At 39.7% G+C, this 21,517-nt stretch overlaps 2 protein-coding genes across 4 annotated transcripts in view; one reads left to right on the forward strand and one right to left on the reverse strand.

The window, feature by feature from the left end:
• Positions 1-2,010: 2,010 nt before the first annotated feature.
• Positions 2,011-17,412, forward strand: HBP1 (HMG-box transcription factor 1). Of its 2 annotated transcripts, none has more exons than XM_044423289.1 (11): positions 2,011-2,077; positions 5,190-5,382; positions 5,547-5,781; positions 8,468-8,600; positions 9,172-9,283; positions 9,379-9,491; positions 10,071-10,227; positions 12,167-12,311; positions 12,864-13,181; positions 15,146-15,287; positions 16,368-17,412. In XM_044423289.1, exons 1-11 carry the CDS (start codon positions 2,063-2,065, stop codon positions 16,377-16,379), a joined length of 1,575 nt encoding a protein of 524 aa, XP_044279224.1. In that variant the 5' UTR covers positions 2,011-2,062; the 3' UTR covers positions 16,380-17,412. The 2 variants fall into 2 exon arrangements, with proteins under 2 accessions (XP_044279224.1, XP_044279225.1); XM_044423290.1 differs by lacking the exon at positions 2,011-2,077 and adding an exon at positions 2,900-4,186.
• Positions 17,413-17,568: 156 nt separating this feature from the next.
• Positions 17,569-21,517, reverse strand: part of COG5 (component of oligomeric golgi complex 5) — a 164,811-nt gene continuing 160,862 nt past the window's right edge. The window contains exon 22 of one of the 2 annotated variants that reach the window (XM_044423287.1): positions 17,569-18,019. In XM_044423287.1, the coding sequence (XP_044279222.1) occupies positions 17,905-18,019 (115 nt within the window). In that variant the 3' untranslated portion in view covers positions 17,569-17,904. Of the gene's footprint in view, positions 19,832-21,517 lie in introns of both variants that reach the window. The other variant, XM_044423288.1, reaches the window with a different exon arrangement.

A 21,517-nucleotide genomic window follows, 5' to 3' on the forward strand; every position in this document is an offset into this window, starting at 1 on the left:
CCATTCGCCGAAGCCTCGGGGCGGCTTACAACAAAAAATTAAAATAACATTTTAAAATATATACAATAAAATACAAATATATAATATAAAACATACACTATAAAACAAGCCGCCCTGGCCAAATAAAATTCAATAATATTAACATTTAAAATACTGCTTAAATAAAAAGGTCTTCGCCTGGCGCCGAAAAACAAATAACGACGGCCCCAGGCGGACCTCTCTGGGGAGCGCATTCCATAACTTAGGCGCCACCGCTGAGAAAGCCCTCCTCCGAGTAACCACCCTCCTAACTTCTTCCATGGAGGGCTCCCGGAGAAGGGCCTCTCCCGCCGATCTCAGGGGGCGGCTGGGCATATAAGGATGTAAGACTTGACACTTGATGTAGTGATTCAGCCTTATTCTAGGATGTAGTGTGATGATCTTTGTTACTTCTACAGACTGTTTTATAAAAGAATACCAAGCCTAAGAATGAGCCTTGCATAAACAGACTAGTTGTTCTGAAATCAACATAATGGCTGCTGCAATGGATGGCCTTCCAGTAGTTTGACATACAGTAGTTTGGAAGCTGGTTTCAATCCGATTTCCAGATGCACATCTATTTAAATGCTAGCTCTCACTAGCATTTAAAAAGGAACTCCGCGTCAACATCAGCCTCAAAAAGATAGGATCACTAAGCCAGTCGTAATGACTTGCATTGATCAGGTGAGAAGGGCAAACTCATTTTTGAAAGAATGAATTTTATATATTGTGAGATTCTACAGCAAATATTTTACTTTTACCTTGTTTTTCTACAAAGAAGTATTCAAAACTACTTCTGCTACCATGGAGATACATAGGAGAAATTTTCATGGATGGAGGGAGTGTAATGTGAACCAAAATCGATTCTCAGTTTTATTATGTGTTGTTATTGTTCTTTCCTTCGTTTCCATGCTGCAGCTGTTTTAGTTGTAGCATGGCTTTTTCAAAGTTTAATTAAAACCAATTTGTTTAGCCAACCTTTACTTAAATATAAAGAGGAAAGCAGGCAGAAGAGTAGCAGGCCACTAAAGAAGAAAGAGAATGAGTAAACTGCAGATAATGCTGATAATTCACTTCCTATATCAACTGTTATGACAAGAGAGTTGGTTAAGAAAATAGCCAGGGGTAAGAGCTTGTCAATTCTTAACAAATTTTTTAACAAACGGAAATAATGGAGAATGATCAAGTTCCTAGCTTATCTATCAATACCACCTTAAGCGGACATGTATAGGACTTCAGTCTTATCCTCAACAACTTTTCCTGCAATTTCTAAATGAAGTTGTTGCAATGACAGCAGCTCACAAACACTCTAGGTGAAACAGTAGCCCTTTAATGCCTTACTACCGGGGTGGGCAGAAAAGAGCTCTCCAGATGGACTTCAGTTTCTAGGATCAATGGCCATTGGCTAAGCTGGCAGGAGCTTTTGGGAACTGAAGTCGCAAACATCTGGAGATGTACCTTCTGCCCACTCCTGGCTAATTGATTTTCTCGTAGTATTATCTACAGTGGTGTCAAGACCTCTCTCTTCCTATCAGTCTCTCTTTTTCTGAAAATCGTGGGGTGGCCTAAAGCGCTTCATACTTACTACACTTATGTCAACTAGTCCACCTAGGGCCACATCCTGCTTGGTGGTACAAATACACGTGTCCCTAAGATTCTTGTTTACCAACGACCGAGAGCTTTCTGGGAACTGTTGTTCACCAGCTCTCTACTGAGCACTTTTCTAAGGAGAAAAAACAACAACTCCCATAACCCTTTACGGCTTGGGAGGCGGACAAAGTCTAATTTTCGAAGTTTCGTTTATCATAACTGGCTTAGCATTCTGTCCAATCAAATGCACGAAGTTCATCAAAACAACTGAGTTTTCTATAGACATCTGGTGACAGGCACGGCAATTATCCAATGAGCAGAATGAGACATGTGACGGGCGTCCGTCCCAGCCACTAAAAGTCCAAACTTAATAGACATTGGGTGGGGCTTTCAGGAAAAGAGGAAAGGGAGGGTGGTGGAGAAAAAAAAAGGAAAAGCTAAAGAGACTCTTGTAATGGCGACGGGTTTGGTAAGTACCTCAGAAGTTTTCGAGTCACTGAGAGAGTGGAAGTTGGCGATGATCAGGAAACAGTTTGTTTCAGCTTTCCTTTTTTCCTCGCCCAGCGTCCGTTATGATAAATGGGAAGGAGGGAGGGTGGGTCGTTTTGATCCTCATTTTATACAACGGAGAGAGGGAGAAGAAAGAAGAGGGAGGAAAAAAGCGGGGGCTCGGCACGCCATGGAAGGATTCCTTACTCGCCCCTTCGCCAAGCAAAGCGAAGTTCATACCTGGCACCGTATACCGCCAGGTGTCATACGGACAAGAGCTGCTAAGAGAGTTTTACTTCGGCTTTCTTTCTCATTGGGTTTTTCTTTTTGGGGGGGAGCGTTTCCTCATCGCGGTCTGCTGTGAGCCGCCTGACTGGATGGGCCAAATTTCGAGTCTTGAGCATTTTTCTCTCGGCTTTGGGGTACGGACCCCTCCCCCATCTCCCTCGCTTGTTGTTGTTACGCAGTTCTGAATGAATGGGCCTTTAGGCGCATGCGCCTTGTCCTGAGAGGAAAAAGTTTATAAACAAGGGCCTGTGCCAGGCATCGGGCACGTGACCCAGAAGGGAGGAAGAGGGAGAAGGTTCGCTGGAGTGGCTTTGGCAGCTCCGGCCCTTCCTTCCCCCTCCCTCTGTTAAAGGTACCAATCAGCGCCCCGGGGCTCGTGCTTCTGCGCGTGACTGCAACCGTCCTCCTCCCTCGCTGAGCGCGTGACTGAAACTTGGCAAGCGTGGGGGGCGCGCGCGCGCCTGCCCGGCCCGTAGGGCTCTTCCCCGCCTCGCGCGACCTGGCGTGGTGGGAACGGGGTGGTGCTTGCCTGGCACCAATCCGGAGGCAGGCGGCTCTGGCAGGGGCAGCAAGAACTAGGCCTTCCTCTCTTGTATAACAGTGCCAAGTGTCAAGGAACCACAGCTATGCAGGGCTGCTTTCTGCTTAGCATGCTGTGTAGCTACAAAACGTATCTGTGGCTACTTCCTGGAATGGTTGGGCGGTTAACAAGGGCTACTTCTAGCACAATAGTCGCTTTTAAGGATGTCTGTATGACGGGGAGCCCTGAGCAATCGCTGGCTCAGTGAAACATACAAATATCTTTGGCATGAGGTTATGTGTTTTCAGAGCATATTCAGAGTACATGTGAACCATTACGTTACTATCACACAATCTCTACTGAATGGCACCTTTTAAAATTATTGATGTTTCTCCTGTTACTGTCTTATGCCGATTTTGCTTTGTTTTTTACATTTAATGAATATAGAAAAACTGCAAAGTTTTTGCTTATTTCCAGAATGCCATCAAGAAAGAAGCCTGCCAGATTTAGTTGGTCAGGGTATTCATTGTGTGGATTTAATAGCAGCTTGTACAAACTCATATTGTGTATGGGCATATGATTCTCAGTATTTTTTAAAAATACAATACTGAGGCCATGATTTATATATTTTATAGGAAATGTCAAAACTTATTATTTATAAAAGACTTATGTGATAAGCGTTAAGGCAACATCAGAACAGTAATCTAAGGCACTGGAATGGTTCCTACAAGCATCCTTTCTTTGAGTTATCTTTTTGTAACATCATGTAATAGCACATTAAATTGGTTTACACATAATGCCAATTATTTGTCCACCAACGGGTGGAGCTGAGCCAAGCAAGTGAATTAAATGAACAACTTACTCTTAACATAATGCTTGAACTCTGACACTCTGAATGTAACCCAACATTTACACATGGTTGTTTGTTGGATTAACAACCCACGGTGTCTGGATTTGGAAGTAATACTAACAAACTATGAATGGGGCAATCACAAATTGTTAACTGAGAATGAGAAGTGCCCAAGACACAGTGCATTCAATTGGTCCCACTGACCATCACCTGTCTGTGGGTTACATAACCCATGAATTGGCATTATGAACCAGGTCATATTATTTCATTAAATCCTTGCTTGTTTTTGTAAGTTGCAAAACTGCTTTGGGTAGAAGCGGGGAAGGATCAATCGTGGCATCAAATTCACCAGCCAATATAGACTTGGCACCCCTGACTTCTTCCATACTGTACAACTTGTGTCTCCTGAATTGAGGACTGAAAGGGAATAGGTATGTCTGACTTAGCAATCCCTGTGTTTTGATATGCATGTATATACTTGTATCCAACTTTTTCATAATGGAATATTGAAGAGCCAGACTTATTTAGCCACTTAGTAGTTTTTGTAGGACACAGTTATATACTATCACTGCTATGGCTAATAGACAAATGGGCAAATTCTGTATGATGTTGTGGATCACCATTTTATTTTATTGTGTAGAGTGTAATTAAAGATCCTTATTGCCTTTATTCTTTTCACTTGATTGAAAGACTTAAGGTAGAAAGTACTTAACAGCTGTTAGAGATGTACCTCTCTCTAAGTGGCATGATAGAGAAGCCTTATTCATGTCTATTCCACATGGTTTTAGGCAATAGATGTGCCTGCAAAATGTAACATATTCTCAGAAAAAATAAGTCTTAAAATGGATGGCAAACATCCCTGTTTTCAAGCAGCCTACTGCACTCTACAGATTATGGTTGAGGGCCAGAGGTGTATTTGCTGTATAAACTATAAACTTGACCTTTCAGTCATTAATAGTCAGGACCCATAATATTGTACTATCTGGAGTGTATGTATGTAAGCATATAATTATCTACATATTTACATGTTGTATAGTACATTAAGGTGTGGAATAGCTCTCTGTCACAACTTTGTAATTACAGCTGAAATCATGGACAACTCTTTTAATCACATCTTGTTTAAAATTGGATAGTTGTCCTCGTCAGAGTGTTAAGCCAAGCACCCTCTCTTCCAGAATATGCCGTGCAACTACTCTATCATTTTCCCATTTCTGACAGATCTTCAGCATTCTATAGCCACTGAGCTTGCTCAGTCCGCATTGTACTGTATTTAGAGATGTGAGTTTTAAAGAGTTCCTCTGGGGGTGGGAGTTGTATGTGTTTCAAATTGGCAAATACATCTTTGGTGACTTGTTGGTGGATCTGGATCTTACTACTTATATAGTAGTTATGGCAGCAGAGTGAATTAATACGTTTTGTTTATTTCTGCTTAAGTCAGATAATTTGAAGCATCCTACAATGGTTTGGGAAGTAAAGACTAATCAAATGCCTAATGCAGTACAGAAGCTTTTATTAGTGGTGGACAAGAGAACTTCAGGGATGAATGAATCATTGGAATTACTAAAGTGTAATGAGACCCTCCCATCTTCTCCTGGATATGCATCCTGTGATGAGCACATGGAGCTTGGTAAATACTTCTTTAGCTTTTTTGAAGTTGTCTAAGGAATTGGCATTTTTATTTTTTTCCCTGGGGGCACAATTTATCAAAACTATCCTACCTCAGCTTAATCCAAATTTGTGTCGTGCTGGTTTGTACATGGGAATCACTTTTGACTTCTGATTTATTTGCAGATGATCTTCCTGAACTGCAGGCTGTTCACACTGATTCTACACCACCTGCACTTTTCCAGCTAAGTGCTGATGTCTCCCATCAGGAATATTCTAGGCCTTTGTGGAACCAGCATACCTCAAGCAACAATTCAGAAAGTTCTTATACTTGTGAGAATGGAGTGAACTGGTTGACTGAATTGGCAAATATAGCTACTAGTCCACAAAGTCCTCTCATGCAATGTTCTTTTTATAACAGGTATGACATACTGAGAATGCTTCCCATTTCAAGTGGAAAGTTTGAAAATCCATGTTTTGCATTAAAGCTGGGAAAACGACCATATTTCCTTTCAAAGTTAGTGCTCCTTTTCTGATACAATAGTTGGAATCTTCTTTCTTAGCCATATTATCTTTAGATAACCACTTATTTCATTCCTGTGTCAGAAGGAGCTTAGGTAATGATAATTTCTCTGCAGTGCTAGAATGAGAAATAGAACAACTTGCTTGTATGGAACTCATATCACTTCAATGTTTTATAAATTACTTAAGAACACAATGGTTTAGTCACAGGATTTCTTAGAATTCCCAGCTCTGACATCAGGAAAATCATTGAGTTGGGACTCTGCTCAGAGCACCCTCCTTCCCTTGCAACCAGTGTGGAAAGAACTGCACTGGGTGCTTTCCCAGGGTTGCAAAGGTGACTTCAGAGAAGGGATTTGGGGGGTGTTTTACTGGGAGGGAAGACCAGCAATTCCGCCTTCTTCCCTCCCCATACAAAGCCTGGCAGTTAGAAATAAGCTGTCTTTGCTTCTGCACCCCTCTGACTCTGCATTGGATATCTATAATCTTCCAAGTTCGGAGGATTATGCTGTTCAGAGGATTAAGTTCAGAGGAAGTTGTGTCCGACCCATCGCGACCCCATGGACAACATTCCTTCAGGCCTTCCTGTCCACCATCTCCCGGAGTCCACCTAAGCTCACACCAGCTGCTTCAGTGACTCCATCTAGCCACCTCATTCTCTGCCGTCCCCTTCTTCTTTTGCCATCTATCGTTCCCAGCATTAGGCTCTTCTCCAGGGAGTCCTTCCTTCTCATTAGGTGGCCAAAGTATTTGAGTTTTGTCTTCAGTATCTGGCCTTCTAAAAAGCAGTCGGTTGATCTCCTCTAGGACTGACAGGTTTGATCGCCTTGCGGTCCAAGGGACTTGCAGGAGACTGCTCCAGCACCACAATTCAAAGGCCTCAATCCTTTGGCACTCAGCCTTCCTTATGGTCCAGCTTTCACAGCCGTACATTGCAACTGGGAAAACCATAGCCTTGACTGTACGCACTTTTGTTGGCAGGGTGGTGTCTCTGCTTTTCAGTATGCTGTCTAGATTTGCCATAGCTTTCCTCCCCAGGAGCAAGCATCTTTAAATTTCTTGGCTGCAGTCCCCGTCTGCGGTGATCTTGGAGCCCAGGAAAATAAAATCTGTCACTACCTCCATTTCTTCCCCATCTATTTGCCAGTAAGTGATAGGACCAATGCCACGATCTTAGTTTTCTTAATGTTGAGTTTCAAGCCAACTTTTGCGCTCTCCTCCTTCACCCGCATCAAGAGGCTCTTTAGCTCCTCTTCACTTTCTGCCATGAGAGTGGTATCATCTGCATATCTGAGGTTGTTGATATTTCTCCCTGCAATCTTAATTCCAACTGGTGATTCATCTAGCCCCGCCTTTCTCATGATGTGCTCTGCATATAAGTTAAATAGGCAGGGTGACAGTATACAGCCTTGTCGAATGCCTTTCTCAATTTTGAACCAATCAGTGGTTCCGTGTCCAGTTCTCACTGTTCCTTCTTGACCCGCATATAGGTTTCTCAAGAGACAAATAAGATGGTCTGGTACTCCCATCTCTTTAAGCACTTGCCACAATTTGTTGTGATCCACACAATCAAAGGCTTTAGCATAGTCAGTGAAGCTGAAGTAGATGTTTTTCTGGAACTCCCTAGCTTTCTCCATGATCCAGCGTATGTTGGCAATTTGATCTCTAGTTCTGCTCCCTCTTCGAAATCCTGCCTGTACTTCTGGTAGTTCTTGGTCCACATACTGCTGGAGCCTAGCTTGTAGGATTTTGAGCATAACTTTGCTAGCATGTGAAATGAGTGCAATGGTGCGATAGTTTGAACATTCTTTGGCATTGCCTTTCTTTGGGATCAGAATGTAAACTGACCTTTTCCAATCCTGTGGCCACTGTTGAGTTTTCCAAGTTTGCTGGCATAGTGAGTGTAGCACTTTTACTACATCGTCTTTTAAGATTTTGAATAGCTCAGCTGGAATACTGTCACCTCCACTAGCTTTTGAAGGCACTAAAATCAGAACTATTGCTTTGTGTCCTTTCCTCAATAGAAAGGAAGGTAGCAGGAAGCTGGAGCAAGCTTCTTAGCTGTCCTGCCTGTAAGTGCACTGTCGTTAAAAGGTCTGTGCACTTGAACCTGTGTTTCAGTAACAGCTGGCATAAGGACTATTGGGAATTTAAGGACTTTCCTTTCCTTTGCAGTAGTATGCTAAGTTAAAAACTTTTTGCCAAGTCCAGCATACCTTTTTAGGCTTCCTCTCTTCATAAAAAAACCTTTCCTCTTTAGCAGCTATCCAGAGGTCAGCCTGGTAGAACTTCTGAAGTTTAGAGTGATGCTCTCTCCATGCTCCAGGAATTGTGTGTATTTAATCTAATAGATTAAAAGCTGGTTGAGCTGCTTGCAGCTTTTGTCAGTCTCATATTTGTTTCTTTTCCAAAATATGTGGAGAGGAGAGGAGGCATTGAACATGACTTCCCAGGGGCCACTGGGTTGGGTCTTCTTAAGTAATAACTAAAGCAGTCTTGCATATTCTGACAGAATTGCTAATAAATTACAGTGTCCCCTTTTTTGATTAAAACTTGCTTATATATACTTAAAAAATCTTTTTTAGATCATCTCCTGTTCACCTAATAGCTACAAGCAAAAGTTTACATTCCTATGCACGGCCGCCACCAGAATCCTCTCAGACTGATTCTGGTTTTCCTAAGCATCACATTGATGAAACACCAATCAGACATGAAAGGGTAAGTTGCAGAAGCTGAAGTAATTGAATACCTAGAGATGTGTTTTTAGAAATGGAAATGGCTTCATTTTGCAAGCTATATATTTACATTTTTTTACTTGTTTAGTGCAATCTATGTGATTTTTCTTTTTTACATGGTGTGAAAAGCATCCAATCAAAGAAAGTTACAGAATGAACTAGGAAAGTCTGATCTTTGCAATGCTCACTGTTTTAGGCTAGGGTTAAAAACAAATCAGTTGAAAGAAAAAAGATGGGCAGAATTCACATAAGAGCTTGCACTTGTGGGTTTGAATTGCAAATGAAAGGGAGTTGGGAAGCATGACAGATTATGTCTGTTCTTAAAGATGGAACTGAGTGAATGGTTTGTGAAGGATTTGTTCCTTGGACAGAAGTATGGAGACTGCAAAAGTTACAAAAATTAAGAATAATGGAGAAAGTGATGGGTATGGTTAAGTAAAATATAAGAAGTCAGGCAGCTTCCTCTTCCAAGGAATCCAGTGAGGTAACATTTGCATAACCTGTCATAGAACTATTTCTTCAGAAACCATCACATGGTTTTGTTTCCTCAATAGACAAATAGTGAATCAGAATCTGGCATTTTCTGCATGTCATCACTGTCGGATGATGATGATCTGGGATGGTGCCACTCTTGGCCTCCAACTGTTTGGCATTGTTTCCTTAAAGGTAAATTACCATAAAGTAAAGTACTATAAATAGCAGGGTTTAGGCATCAGGCTTATCTTTTTGGTGACATCACATTTCTTTCTTAAAACCATTAGGAACACGTTTATGCTTTCACAAAGGACGCAATAAAGAATGGAAGGATGTTGAAGATTTTGCAAGGTCTAAAGGCTGTAAAAATGAATCTGAGGATTCAGTGGGTACTTATAAAGTAAGTTTTGTGCTCTCCACATTGTTCTGTAAATGGAAACTCTGACTCTAATACTTTGTCAGTTGCTTCTGTTGATTAAATTGTAATTGTACCATGCTTGAAAGAGACTGGGATGAGGGAGATATTTTGTGTTCCATTTTTGGGGAATGGCAGTCCACAAAGATGACAGTGTGAGCAGGAAAAGGTAGGTGAGTGTGCTTTGCTTCTTGGTTACTCACTCAGGAGCAACTGCAACTTCTCCAAGGCAGACAAACAGGAGGTAAATTACATGGTGAGTGTTGTGAAGGGAAAACTCCTATTCTGAATCATTGCTTCATACGTCAGCAATAGTTTGCACAAAAACCTTCTGCTTGGGGGTAATGTTGTATGTAGCAGGCAGTGACTGAAAGTAGGGGGACAATTTTTTAAACAATAGTGGCACAGCCATGAAATTCTGTATGGGGAGGGAAATTAGCTGTTTACTCCTAAGTAAATTAACCACTTTTTTACTTGTTTTAGAATTAAAGTGGTTGCCATGTCCATAGGTTGGTTGAACATAGGTTTAAGTTCAACATCTTAAAAGCTCTCCTGTTTATACAGGGATATGGTTCTGATGGACTGAAGTTGATATCTCATGAAGAAAGTGTTTCCTTTGGTGAGTCAGTACTAAAACTGACTTTTGATCCTGGCACAGTGGCAGATGGCTTGCTTACTGTAGAGTGTAGACTAGATCATCCTTTCTATGTTAAAAATAAAGGTAAGATTTTTTGTTGTAGTAGACTTACTATGGACATTAAAACATATGAAGGAAAAACTGGAACATCACTTTATAGTATATTCTAGTAATTCAAATGCAACATCTTTATTGACTTGAAACTTCCATAGTCATTCCCAGAAGACACCATCTTCATTTTTTCTATATTCCAAAGCTTTATCGTAGGCAAGGAATTCTTTTAAGTTCCTGTAGTTATATGGGACAGATTCAGAAGTCTCATAAGCAGAACTTACTGGAGGAAGCAGGAAAACTGTGGGAGAAGATTATTTCCCCTGTTTCCCAGAGAGGCTGCTCCAGAGCTTTGAGGAATCATCTAGCATAAGAAATGGTAAAACGGACTGCAAAGGGGAAGGATAAAATTGAAAATTGCCTCCCATCCTTCCTTCAGCAGGAGTGCCTACTGGAATTCAGTCCCTTCCATGTATGGAAGTAATTCTTCCACTAGTAGAAGGGACACTCCAGATCCAAGCCATTACTTACCATAGAATTACCAAGGAATGCCCATTAACAGTTATACTAAATCCTGTAAATTTTTCAACAAACAGTAATAGTGTCTTATAGCAATCTATTTTAAGTGGCTTGCACTACATTTCTCTTGTTTATAGTAGTCTTCCTATTTTGCAAATACAGCAGGTTTTCAAGGAATCAAAGCAGTTTTGATAGGATTGAAAGCATTACATATGAGACTGCAATGAATGACATGATTTACATATTGCAAAATGTAGGTTAATTAATCCATGATTTATGGGAATGCCAAACAATTCTGGCTTGAATAAATGACCTACAAATGCTCAATATTCATAAGCTGTTGGTGTGAGGTCTGAATTCAATCACTCTGGCTATTGTATGATTTGTTCTTGAGTTAACTTTCTGTTGTTTAATCGATAAGCAACACCGAAAGCATGTCCATACAAGATGCTAAACCCCTTGGGAATTTTAGCAATGCCTAAAATTCCCATGTGCCCAGAAGACATTCAAGCATAGTGGGGGTAGGGGCCTTCTGAAGGTATATTATGGAACCCAACAGGAATAGTGAGGTTTCCCCTCTTCCCATCAGCTTGTCGGTGATGCAGGTGGTGGTGGAATAAGCTGCTGTGCTTAGCTTTCTCCCCAGGAAGTCAAGCAGAACAGCTTATTCCCAGTTGTGGCACCAGTGAAATATGCTGTGAACCATGGTGGTGAGCAGGGGAATTTATTTATTTATTATTAAAACATTTCTATGCCGCCCCATTCGCCGAAGCCTGGCATCCTCCCCAGGCAACTTGTTTCCCTGCAGACTTCATCTCCCCATCCCATAAGGTTATCAGAGGTGGGGTCATAGTCCCCTTCCCATACTCAAGAGTAGACACAAGAGAACACGCCTTCTCTCCCCACCCTGCCCACACAATTCCCTGCAATTGTAATGGCAGGCAGTGGAATGCTCCCCTTGGCGTATTCCCAGATGGATCAGGAGACTGCATCCCCTCAGTGAAGTATTCTAATAGACCTTCCATTCATTTCACATTAGTTAATGGGATTACCAGCGAGTTTAAAATGAAAAATTAAAATAGTGACACAGGCAGATGTGTATTTGCTTACATCTGAAGAAAATGCTGATCTTTTAAAATTATTGCTTCCTTCCCCTTTCTCATGTAAGTGGTGCCTTGTGTATATATTGTTGGGCAAATTCTCTGTGTGTCATTTCTTATTGTAAATGTGTAGTTGTAGGTACATTAATTAAACAGCTAACAGGAAGCTAGCAGTTCTAAACACCACTTATCCCACCTGAACAAGCTGAAGCAAAGATACATGGCTTGTGCTGCAAATAAGACTGTTAGCTAAAATCCAGTTTTTAATAAATTATTTGTGCTTATTGTTTCTAGGAAATGAGGATGCTCTGTAACTAAATAGGTGGATAATTTATCTGATCTTTTTCATTCAGGTTGGTCATCTTTTTATCCAAGCCTGACTGTGGTTCAGCATGGTATTCCGTGTTGTGAAATGCATATTGGAGATGTTTGTCTACCTCCTGGACATCCCGATGCCATTAATTTTGATGATTCAGGTGTTTTTGATACATTCAAAAGGTAATTCATACAGTAGACAGAAGTGTTCCTTTCTGCATGCTTTTCTAAGCTCTTGGTTTTTTTATAGATTGAGTTGCCATTTTAAAAAATAAAACATCTTTCCTCTGAATGTCTGCATCTGTGATATGTAAATGTTTAGAAAATGACAAATATGTAGTCCTGGATATTAATTTTATGTAATTTAGAAAGGGCATTTCTCTCTTCTATACTCATGATAGACTAAATATCAATGCTCTACCAGTAGTATCAATAAAAATGGTAGAATTATCAAACCTATTCCACTAGGGGGTGGAAGGCTACCAATTCTAAGCTGAATAAATAAAATTCCAATTACAAGTCCTTTTAATATTAAACCATATGAATGCATTATTGAAATATTCTGTATCTTATCCATTGTAATTGTTGTGCTAATATATTATCAGATTTTGAGCTTCCAGTAGAAAGGTATGCAGATATTTCCCTTGTAACCTTCTGTTAAGCTGCACTTTACAGTAAATCTTGATTTTAGAAGCAAAAACTGTAATGTACTCTAAAGTGCTATTTCCATTTCAGTTATGATTTTACACCAATGGATTCCTCTGCAGTCTACGTGTTAAGTAGTATGGCTCGTCAGCGTCGTGCTTCTTTATCTTGTGGAGGATCAGGAAGTCAAGATTTTGAAAGATCAGAATGCAGCACAAACTGTGGGCCTGCTCAGTCATCGCAGAATTCTTTGCATAGCAAAGCTGGCAAAAGCCACAGCTCAGGGACTGCAAGTACTGTGAGTGCCACTTCTCCCAACAAATGCAAAAGACCAATGAATGCCTTCATGCTCTTTGCCAAAAAGTACAGAGTGGAATATACTCAGATGTATCCAGGAAAAGATAACAGGTATCAATATGTGTGTTTTTAATTTTATTTATGTTTCATGTGTAAGGGGTTCAGATAGAGATTTCTGTGCAAATTCTGTTGGCCTGATAAATGATAAAGCTTTATTTTTAGACAGTTTCTTGTCCTTATGTTCACCAGAACCTCATAGGAGTCTGCTGATGGAAATATCATTGCATGTTTTTCAAAATGATTCAAAAAGACAAATTCAGATATTAGTTACCTGGATCAGACATAACAGTTCTACCGCAAAAAACCATGATAACATTTCCCTACAGGCCTTACAAACCATTATTGCAAACCAGGATCAAATCACAGTTTGTAATCTAGGTTATAGGCATTGTTTCTGTTTTGGATCTCATAGGGAACAGATTTAACAAATGAGGAAGCCACCTCTAAAGGAGGGGCAGAGGAAGCACCTGTTCCTCATTCTAATGATTTTGTTGAATAAAGAACGTTAGATCTGAACCAGACTGCTATTTCTAAAATCTACTGCCTCTATTTTAGTGGTTTTGCATTTTGAATGATAGAACGGGAAGTCAGAACAAAATTACCACATGTACCATAATTAATGGGCATATCAAATATGACAATCACATTTGATATTCCCAGTATTGACAGGTGCTAATAAGCCAATCTAGCTACATACTTCCATGATTATAGGAATCTTCAAAAGATGTGTTCTCTACACAAAGGGTATTTTTCCCCCTTAGAGGAACACATTTAAAATAAAGGAATAGTATTTTCTGTTAAGGAGGTAATGTACCAATGAAGGGGGGGGGGGGTCTCAGACACTTAATTTTTGGCAGATTTTCAGAGCAACTTTCTAAGCTTACCTTTGATTCTGTTACTTTCATATCTGTGTATGACTGTAAGCATCAACTACTGCACAAAGTTCCTGCATAAATTGTACTTACTGTTTGACAGAAAAAATTCTGGTGGGTTGTACTTCAAATGGTGGAGTATAGTCACTGTTCTGTATGCATGAGGACCTTATGATGGTTGATTTCTTTATTGTAGAACATACAAATAATAATAATACTGCTTTCCTCCTATTCTCTTTAGGATCAGAATTATACCCTACTTGTTTGCTAGTGGTGAATGATGTGGCATACATAAAACATCATTAAAACCTGCAATGTACTGTGTGCTACATATCATAACTAATTTTAGGGTACAGCTCTCTGTACACTTATCTGGGAATAAGGGTTGGTGAACAAAATGGAACTTACTTTGAAGTAAACCTGTAAAGGAAATAACCTACCTAGGTTACTTTTGTATTGTTTTCTTATTTGAGCAAACGAGTTAGACACTGAGCTTATTGATGATGCTGTCTTTCAATTAACAGCATCTAGTTTTAAGACTAAAATGTATAAAATTTTGCATTCATAAACAATGCACTAGGAGAACTGGAAAGTAAGTATAAACTAGTCAAATAGAGTTGTATTTACTCTGTAGTACATTAATAGGAACTCTATAGCATATTATGAAGGCTTAACTGTTCACCACGGTGCCAGAGTTTGCATGGGTGCTAGTTTTTTTCATTGGTGTACATGTTTTTATAGTCTGTTCTTGAACCACCTAGAAGTGTCTTTTAGGTAATCCTTTATGCACTTTAAATAGCATGTATCTTTCCAAAATCTATGATTTTTGCCACGTCAGTGATTATCTAATGCCATTCAGCCATATTTGCAGAAGAATGGCTTTCTAGTATTTAAAAATGTCTCCAGAACAGTAATTCTAAAATGTTGGCACACAGGGCGTTAACAGATACTGTTTGTATAACCATAGTGTTATAGAACAGTTTAAAAAATTGTACTCAAAATGGAAAAGGGCGATATCAATAATTGCTTGAGCTTTTTCTCACATCCAATTTCTGTCTATGCTGTCATCAGAAAGAAAATGGACACTAGAAAATATTCAATTGGATTCCTTCATTAAATATTTTACAAATATTTCTTTCTCAGAGCCATAAGTGTGATACTTGGTGACAGGTGGAAGAAAATGAAAAATGAAGAAAGACGGATGTACACATTGGAAGCCAAGGCCTTGGCTGAAGAACAAAAGCGTTTAAATCCTGACTGCTGGAAACGGAAACGAACAAATTCAGTATGTTTTCCTCTACTGACATTTAATAACACATCTTAGTACTTGGGAGTTCATATAGACTATATCATGACAGTGGGGTGCAAGCTAATTAAGACAGCCAGAACATAAACCCCTCCTGTGTAATATTTGATTCTGAGGTGCAGATTCAGAGCTGACTTTTCCTTTTTTCATAGAGATGCCATTTGGCAATTTCCTTCCTTGTCTGTTAATATCATATGAAAATGGGATTGGGGGATAACAGCAAAATCTCAGTCTCCAGCTGAGCTGTTTCAGTTTCTTTTCCCATTCCATGCTGCAGCTGTTGACATCAGAGGAAGGGGAAAGAATAGTAAACACAGCTGTAATTAGCAATGGCAAATTTTGTACATTTATGGATCATTGAGACCTATGAAAACATTTTCTTCTACCAAATGATACTTCAGAAGCCACCCAACCACCAGTATTTGGACAGTGATAGCATATACAGCTTTATTGCAGTGTTTTTGTTTTCTCCACTTCAGTACATACTCTTAAGTGTCTGTCTCCACTCTGTTAATGTTGGCACTTCATTTTTACGCTGCTGATGCTGACAAGAGAGAATGATTTCTCAGTAATAGATGGAGCCACAAACCAGTTAAAGCCAGGATAGATTAGATTTGATTTGCAACTGTTGTTTTACATCTACTCCAGTGATGACAGACAAGCCAAAGCTCTGCCCCTTCAGAGGCTATCCTGCTGAAAATAATTCTTTACCACTGGCCCACAAGAACCTATAAAATATGCTGTGTTTAGTACATTCTGGCCAAGGTTAACAATGACCTTGGGAAATGGGAGTGTTTTTTGTGTTACCCAGCAAAGGAAAACTGAGCTGGGCACTTTACCCAGTTGCAAAGAGCACATTCTTTGCATTGGATCCAAGATAGTGTTATTCAAATAAACATCGTAAGATCACCTGCAGGTTGTTACAACAAGCCCACAGCTGGTTTTTGTGGCTGTGCTGAAATAGATCCAAATGTAGTAGTAATTTCCATGACCAGATTGACCCTGTATATCTCACTTTCAGTCTGAGCTGTCATTGGAATGTCTGCTTTTCATTTACAGGGTTCACAATAACAGTAAATTGGAATCATTCTGCAAGTACCTGACGGTAGAAGACTTGATCAAGATTTCATGATTTGTTGTGAAGGTGTGACCATACAATACCGGCAGCAGTGAGTCGTTAGGAATGAGGATTTGCTTATTACAGTAGAAGATTAAGCAAGCTAAAAACTATCAACATTTTAAAACCAAATTGCCTTATTTTTCTTCCAAACTACATATATGTCTATCAGGTGTAATAGGCTTGAAAAATGGATATCCTGTGGTGCTAAAAATAGTAGGAAGAAGAGGAGCTTTGTATAAATGTTTATTTTTTAAAAGATGCACAAAAGGGGAATTTTAAAACATGTAACATCTGTTTATACTTTGATTCTTATTGCTGATTAATACATATTGCACAAACTATGTAGTTAACTACAAATCTGGGAGCTGGGATTTTCTGACATAATATAAGAACTGCCCAGTGCCAACAAGTTACCAGAATGTGTGGCAAAGTGGACAGCAATAGTGTATACTATATGTAGCAAGATGGTTGTCTGTTTGGGAAGATCACATTAATAACTTATTTCAGGTGTGGTTCCCTTCCCAGTAAAAGAAAAGACTTGTAGAACTGCCTGGAGTCTAGTTAACAGCCCAGGATTAAATTCATGAGTAGCATTGCATTATCCCAAAAGAATGGTGCTTTTGTGGTATCACCATTTTATTTTTAAATTTTTTTGGTCTCCTATGCTGCGTATTTTAAAAGATTTTATTTTGCCATAAGAAATCTTTTATGGTGGGGACAAACTTTGCACTTACTGTAGGTGCAACATTTGCACTTTACTTTTTCCCTCCATCTATCTAAAGTAGAGCAGATATGTTAGATTTATGGCTACTTTTGCTGTGAACATTTACAACATAGCTTTTAATGTTACTAAATAGAGTGTGTTTCTGTTTAAGAATCACAACAATAAATTTCAGCACCTGACATGTCTACGTCTACATGATGTTGCTCCTATGATTTTGCACACTATATTCATGTATTATTTCAAATAAATTTGTAAAACAGTGTTGTCTAGAATTTTGTATTCATAAGCTATACATCAAGTTAGTCTTGAAACTAAATGCCAATGATTGCTTAAGTAAAAGAACATTTGAACGGCAAGGATATGTAGGATTTTTTAAAATTAAGTAGACTCCCAGTAGTGAGTTCAAGATCAAAACATTTTATGAAATTGTTTATTACGTGAACATTGAGATTTTAATTCCTCTAATAACTTTAAAGCTTCAGGATTGTTCGTGAAAAGCAAATGTGGTTTTTTCTTAGTTCATGTAGCACTTGCTCCCATGAAATTCTGTACAAACTATTCCATACTATCAAACATAGGAAAAGCCTTTTTGCAATACAAATGTTTGGTTTCTAAACTCAACATGACATTAGAACATCATTCAAATTGTGTATAGGAAAAGCTAAAGCTTGAAGGAGATTTTTGAAAGAAGAAAGCAACACTATTTATACAAGTTCTGATCATAAGATCTCCAGTACGTTCCAACAAATGTTTTACTGAAGAGAAGATAGTGCTTTCTGCAGCAGTTGTACCATTATAGGATAAACCGGAGCAAATTCTTTTCCTTCTCTACTTCTTACTGATTGAACATAAGCTTCCAATGCACCTCTGTGTGAAAGGGGGGGAAAGTGTTAGAATCAATGTGTTTCTTATTACAAGTTCACTTCACAGTAGATACGTTGCAAACAAACAGCCTAGAAATGCCAATCCCTTTGTTGTTAAAAGCTCAGCCATGGCTTACACTCACTAGAGTAGAAGGTATCTAATGACAGCGGTGTGTGTGCATGTGTGCACACCATCTCTGTTTCCTTGCAGGGGATGGAGACACTTTGGCACAGTGGCCAAATTTAACCTGGGCATCCAAGATGGTTGCCTGGGATACTCGGCCATATGTATTTCTCTCATCTGCTAATTCCCCCACTATTAACCCCCGCAACACACACAGAACATGCTGGTGTGTGTGTATTATTATACCCATTTTTCAGTATATGGCCTCCAACAGCATCTCTGAAATTGAACTTGGCCCGCAGGCTGAAACTCCCAAACTTTCCTTTAAGGGTTGATCAACAGACCGGTTTGTAAATGTGAAAATTCAAACAGGAGTGGGCCCCATTTCTGATTCCTTCTGGCAGAAATTCTCTGACCCTTGTCATGATTTATTCTACTCATTCCAAAAAGATATTTATTTATTTATTTATTTATTATTTATTAAAACATTTTTATGCCGCCCCATTCGCCGAAGCCTCGGGGCGGCTTACAACAGATTGTAAAAAGATTGTGGCAGAAAAGACAATGGATCTGAAGATTGCTTGCCCAGATCTAGTCATTTGTTCAGGCATAATATGAATAGAAACATGAATCTAAGTGTGTGCCCCCCACTCACATTCTGCTTAAGCTAGTCATGTGTAATTCTATGGAACCAGAACTAGGTTTGGGTGAAACCTAGTGTTAAGCAGAACATGACACTCCATAGTGGAGTAATATCAGGCTGGTTGCCTGGGTGACAAGGACACATTTCTTCTTTTCCCTTCAACAGAACAAGGAAAAGCAAAGGGGAAAGATAGAAGCAGGATATTTATGCAACTGGAAATGACATGTAATTCTTCATACAGCTTTCAAGCCTTTCCATTTTCCTTTCTGTTTTATACAACATAGAACTAATGACTCAGATGAGGTTAGTAAAAACTAGATAATGCACATGAAGTGCACTCAACCGATGCTGCTTTATAATCTCATCAATTTAAAAAAAAACTTTTACTATTTACTAAATGAATCTGTAGCAATTCTAGACTGGTAATTTTTCGATTCTTAATCTAAGATGTTAAGAGTTACCTAAGTACCTGATAAAATCAAGTGGAAACAAAGGCAATAGCCCTTTAAAAACTACATGACCCAACCATTCAGCTCCAAAATCAGGTTTGAGGCCACTAGCCCTCTGCACCATGTGGTATCCTTTCTCTCCCTTACTAAAATTTACTCCTGAGTAACACTACAAGGGTCCTCTTCCATGTTTTCCAGAGTCATGCAATAAAATGTAACTAGAGCAAGAACACACTATAATGTTTTGTTTCAAGTCCCTTCTAATTATTAACTCGGTCAAGTGCCTATCAATACTGAAGTAAAACAGCCTTTTCAAAATAAAGTTGTTTGTCCATACTTGAGGGACTTCCTGGAATTGCAGAAAATACATACATTTGTATACTTTTTAATAAAGCCAACCACAAATAGGAAGGAAGCAAGGAGTGGTAAATGTCAACTGGAAAAGAAGAACTGAAAATTAAAAGTGTCTATTAACTGCTTTGTAGACCCTAGAAAAAAGGCATGGTTTCCTGCTTGCCTGGATCACTCTTGGTAGGATCACTCTTATTAGGAGACAAAGGTATACTTTCTGTTGTAAGGCCCATTTGTAAAATAAGAATCCTAAAGGAATACAATATTACATAAATACATTAAATAAAAAAGACCAAATGGTAAGTGGCACATTAAGCAGAACACTAGTCAAGAGACAGTTTAAACAGCCAATCTTCTGAGACAGACAGTTCCATTTTCCAAATGCTACAAGCAAAAAGGCCCTTCTGCATATTCCCAACAGCTGAACCTCAGAAGGTAATGAGATGTATGGAAGCGCTTCAGTGGACAAACAAGATCATATGGGCAGAAACGGATCCTTTAGGTATCCTGGTCCTTAAAGGAGATAACCAGCACTTTGAACTGTGTCCACAAATGGACTGGGAGCCAGTGGAGCTAGTACAACAGTGCAGTAACATGCTCTAAACCATTGGCTTCTGGACAATCTTGCATACTAATATCCCAGGCATTATCCGAGTGTGAATACTCTTGGGAAGGAACATACTAGGAGGCTTGAGGAAATGACCTTAATAAAGCTTTTTTTGGGTGGGGGAGATAATCCAAAGAAGAGTGAGCAGAATGCTGACCAACAGCTGTGGAACTGAACACTGGAATGGAATGGAATAGGACATGGTGTGCTCACAGCCCCCTCTCTGTGCCTGCCAGGCTCCTGCCTGGCTTTCCGCTATGTGTGGTTTTTAGATTTAGAAAAGTTTTTCCCAGAAACTGGCACTTGGCAAAATGAAGCATTAGCCTCCAGTGCCACCTTAGCTTCCAAGAATGTTTATGGGCCTGAGAGTCACTCAAAGAACAATAACACTGTTATGTGACTACAGTCCAGCTGTGTGCCTAGCAATAAGAAAAAAGTAAGGAATGTGGGAGTATGATGGTGGTGCTAGAACAGCATCTGCCAGGAACCAAGGTCTGTGCATGCATGCATGCGTGTGTGTGTGAGAGAGAGAGAGAGCGAGAAAGAGAGGTTGTTTTGGTGGGCTGTGTTTTGCCTGTGAAAGTGTGTGTTTATGGGGGGGGGGTGCATTTTGCCTCATTTAGAAATGTGTGGTACATGTGCTTCTTTCAGCACTATTTGCTTTCTGTGAACTAGATAGGTGATTCAATATATGGGGCTTAGTCCCCATGTGAAACATTTCTTGGTGAAGTTACTAGTCTTTGAGTTACAGTCTTCCTTTTGTGGAAAAAAATTGGTGGGCTCAAAATATCAATTTCTGTTTCAGCGCTCAGTGCCCCCCTCTGCTTTTTACTTGTTTGGGCAAGCAACTTTTCTTTCCGTCTCACCAGTCTGCCTTCCTGGTGTGGCCATCTCAAGAGTGCCCATGATACCTTCTTCAAACTTTAAATGAGTCCACCAAGTTAAAAAGACGGGATTCCTCAAATAGTGAATCTGGTTGGCTGCAACTCTGAGCAGAAGCATTCTACTTGCAGCTGTTTGTTGCAAGTCCCACTCATTTAACCCACTGCATCATTGCTCAATAGCAGGCAATAGCCGTGAGCACTAGTGCAGCCATCAGGGCACTTAAAAATAGGTGAGGGCAAGAAAGAAGCAGATCAAAAAGTGCAAAGTGGCACAATGACGGGAAAGCCTTTGATGGGGAGTAAAAGGAGAGATACAGACTTGCTTCTTGTCCCTAGATGTGTCTTCCTCACCCTGATGTTTCAGACTACAACCACCAGTATTCCTGACCATTTGCCATTTTAACTGGGGATGATGGGAGCCAACATCAAAAACATCTGGAGGAA

The sequence above is a fragment of the Varanus komodoensis genome, unplaced genomic scaffold (genome assembly GCF_004798865.1).
Source record: "Varanus komodoensis strain SLA01 unplaced genomic scaffold, ASM479886v1 scaffold13_3, whole genome shotgun sequence".
Classification (NCBI taxonomy): Eukaryota; Metazoa; Chordata; class Lepidosauria; order Squamata; family Varanidae; genus Varanus; species Varanus komodoensis.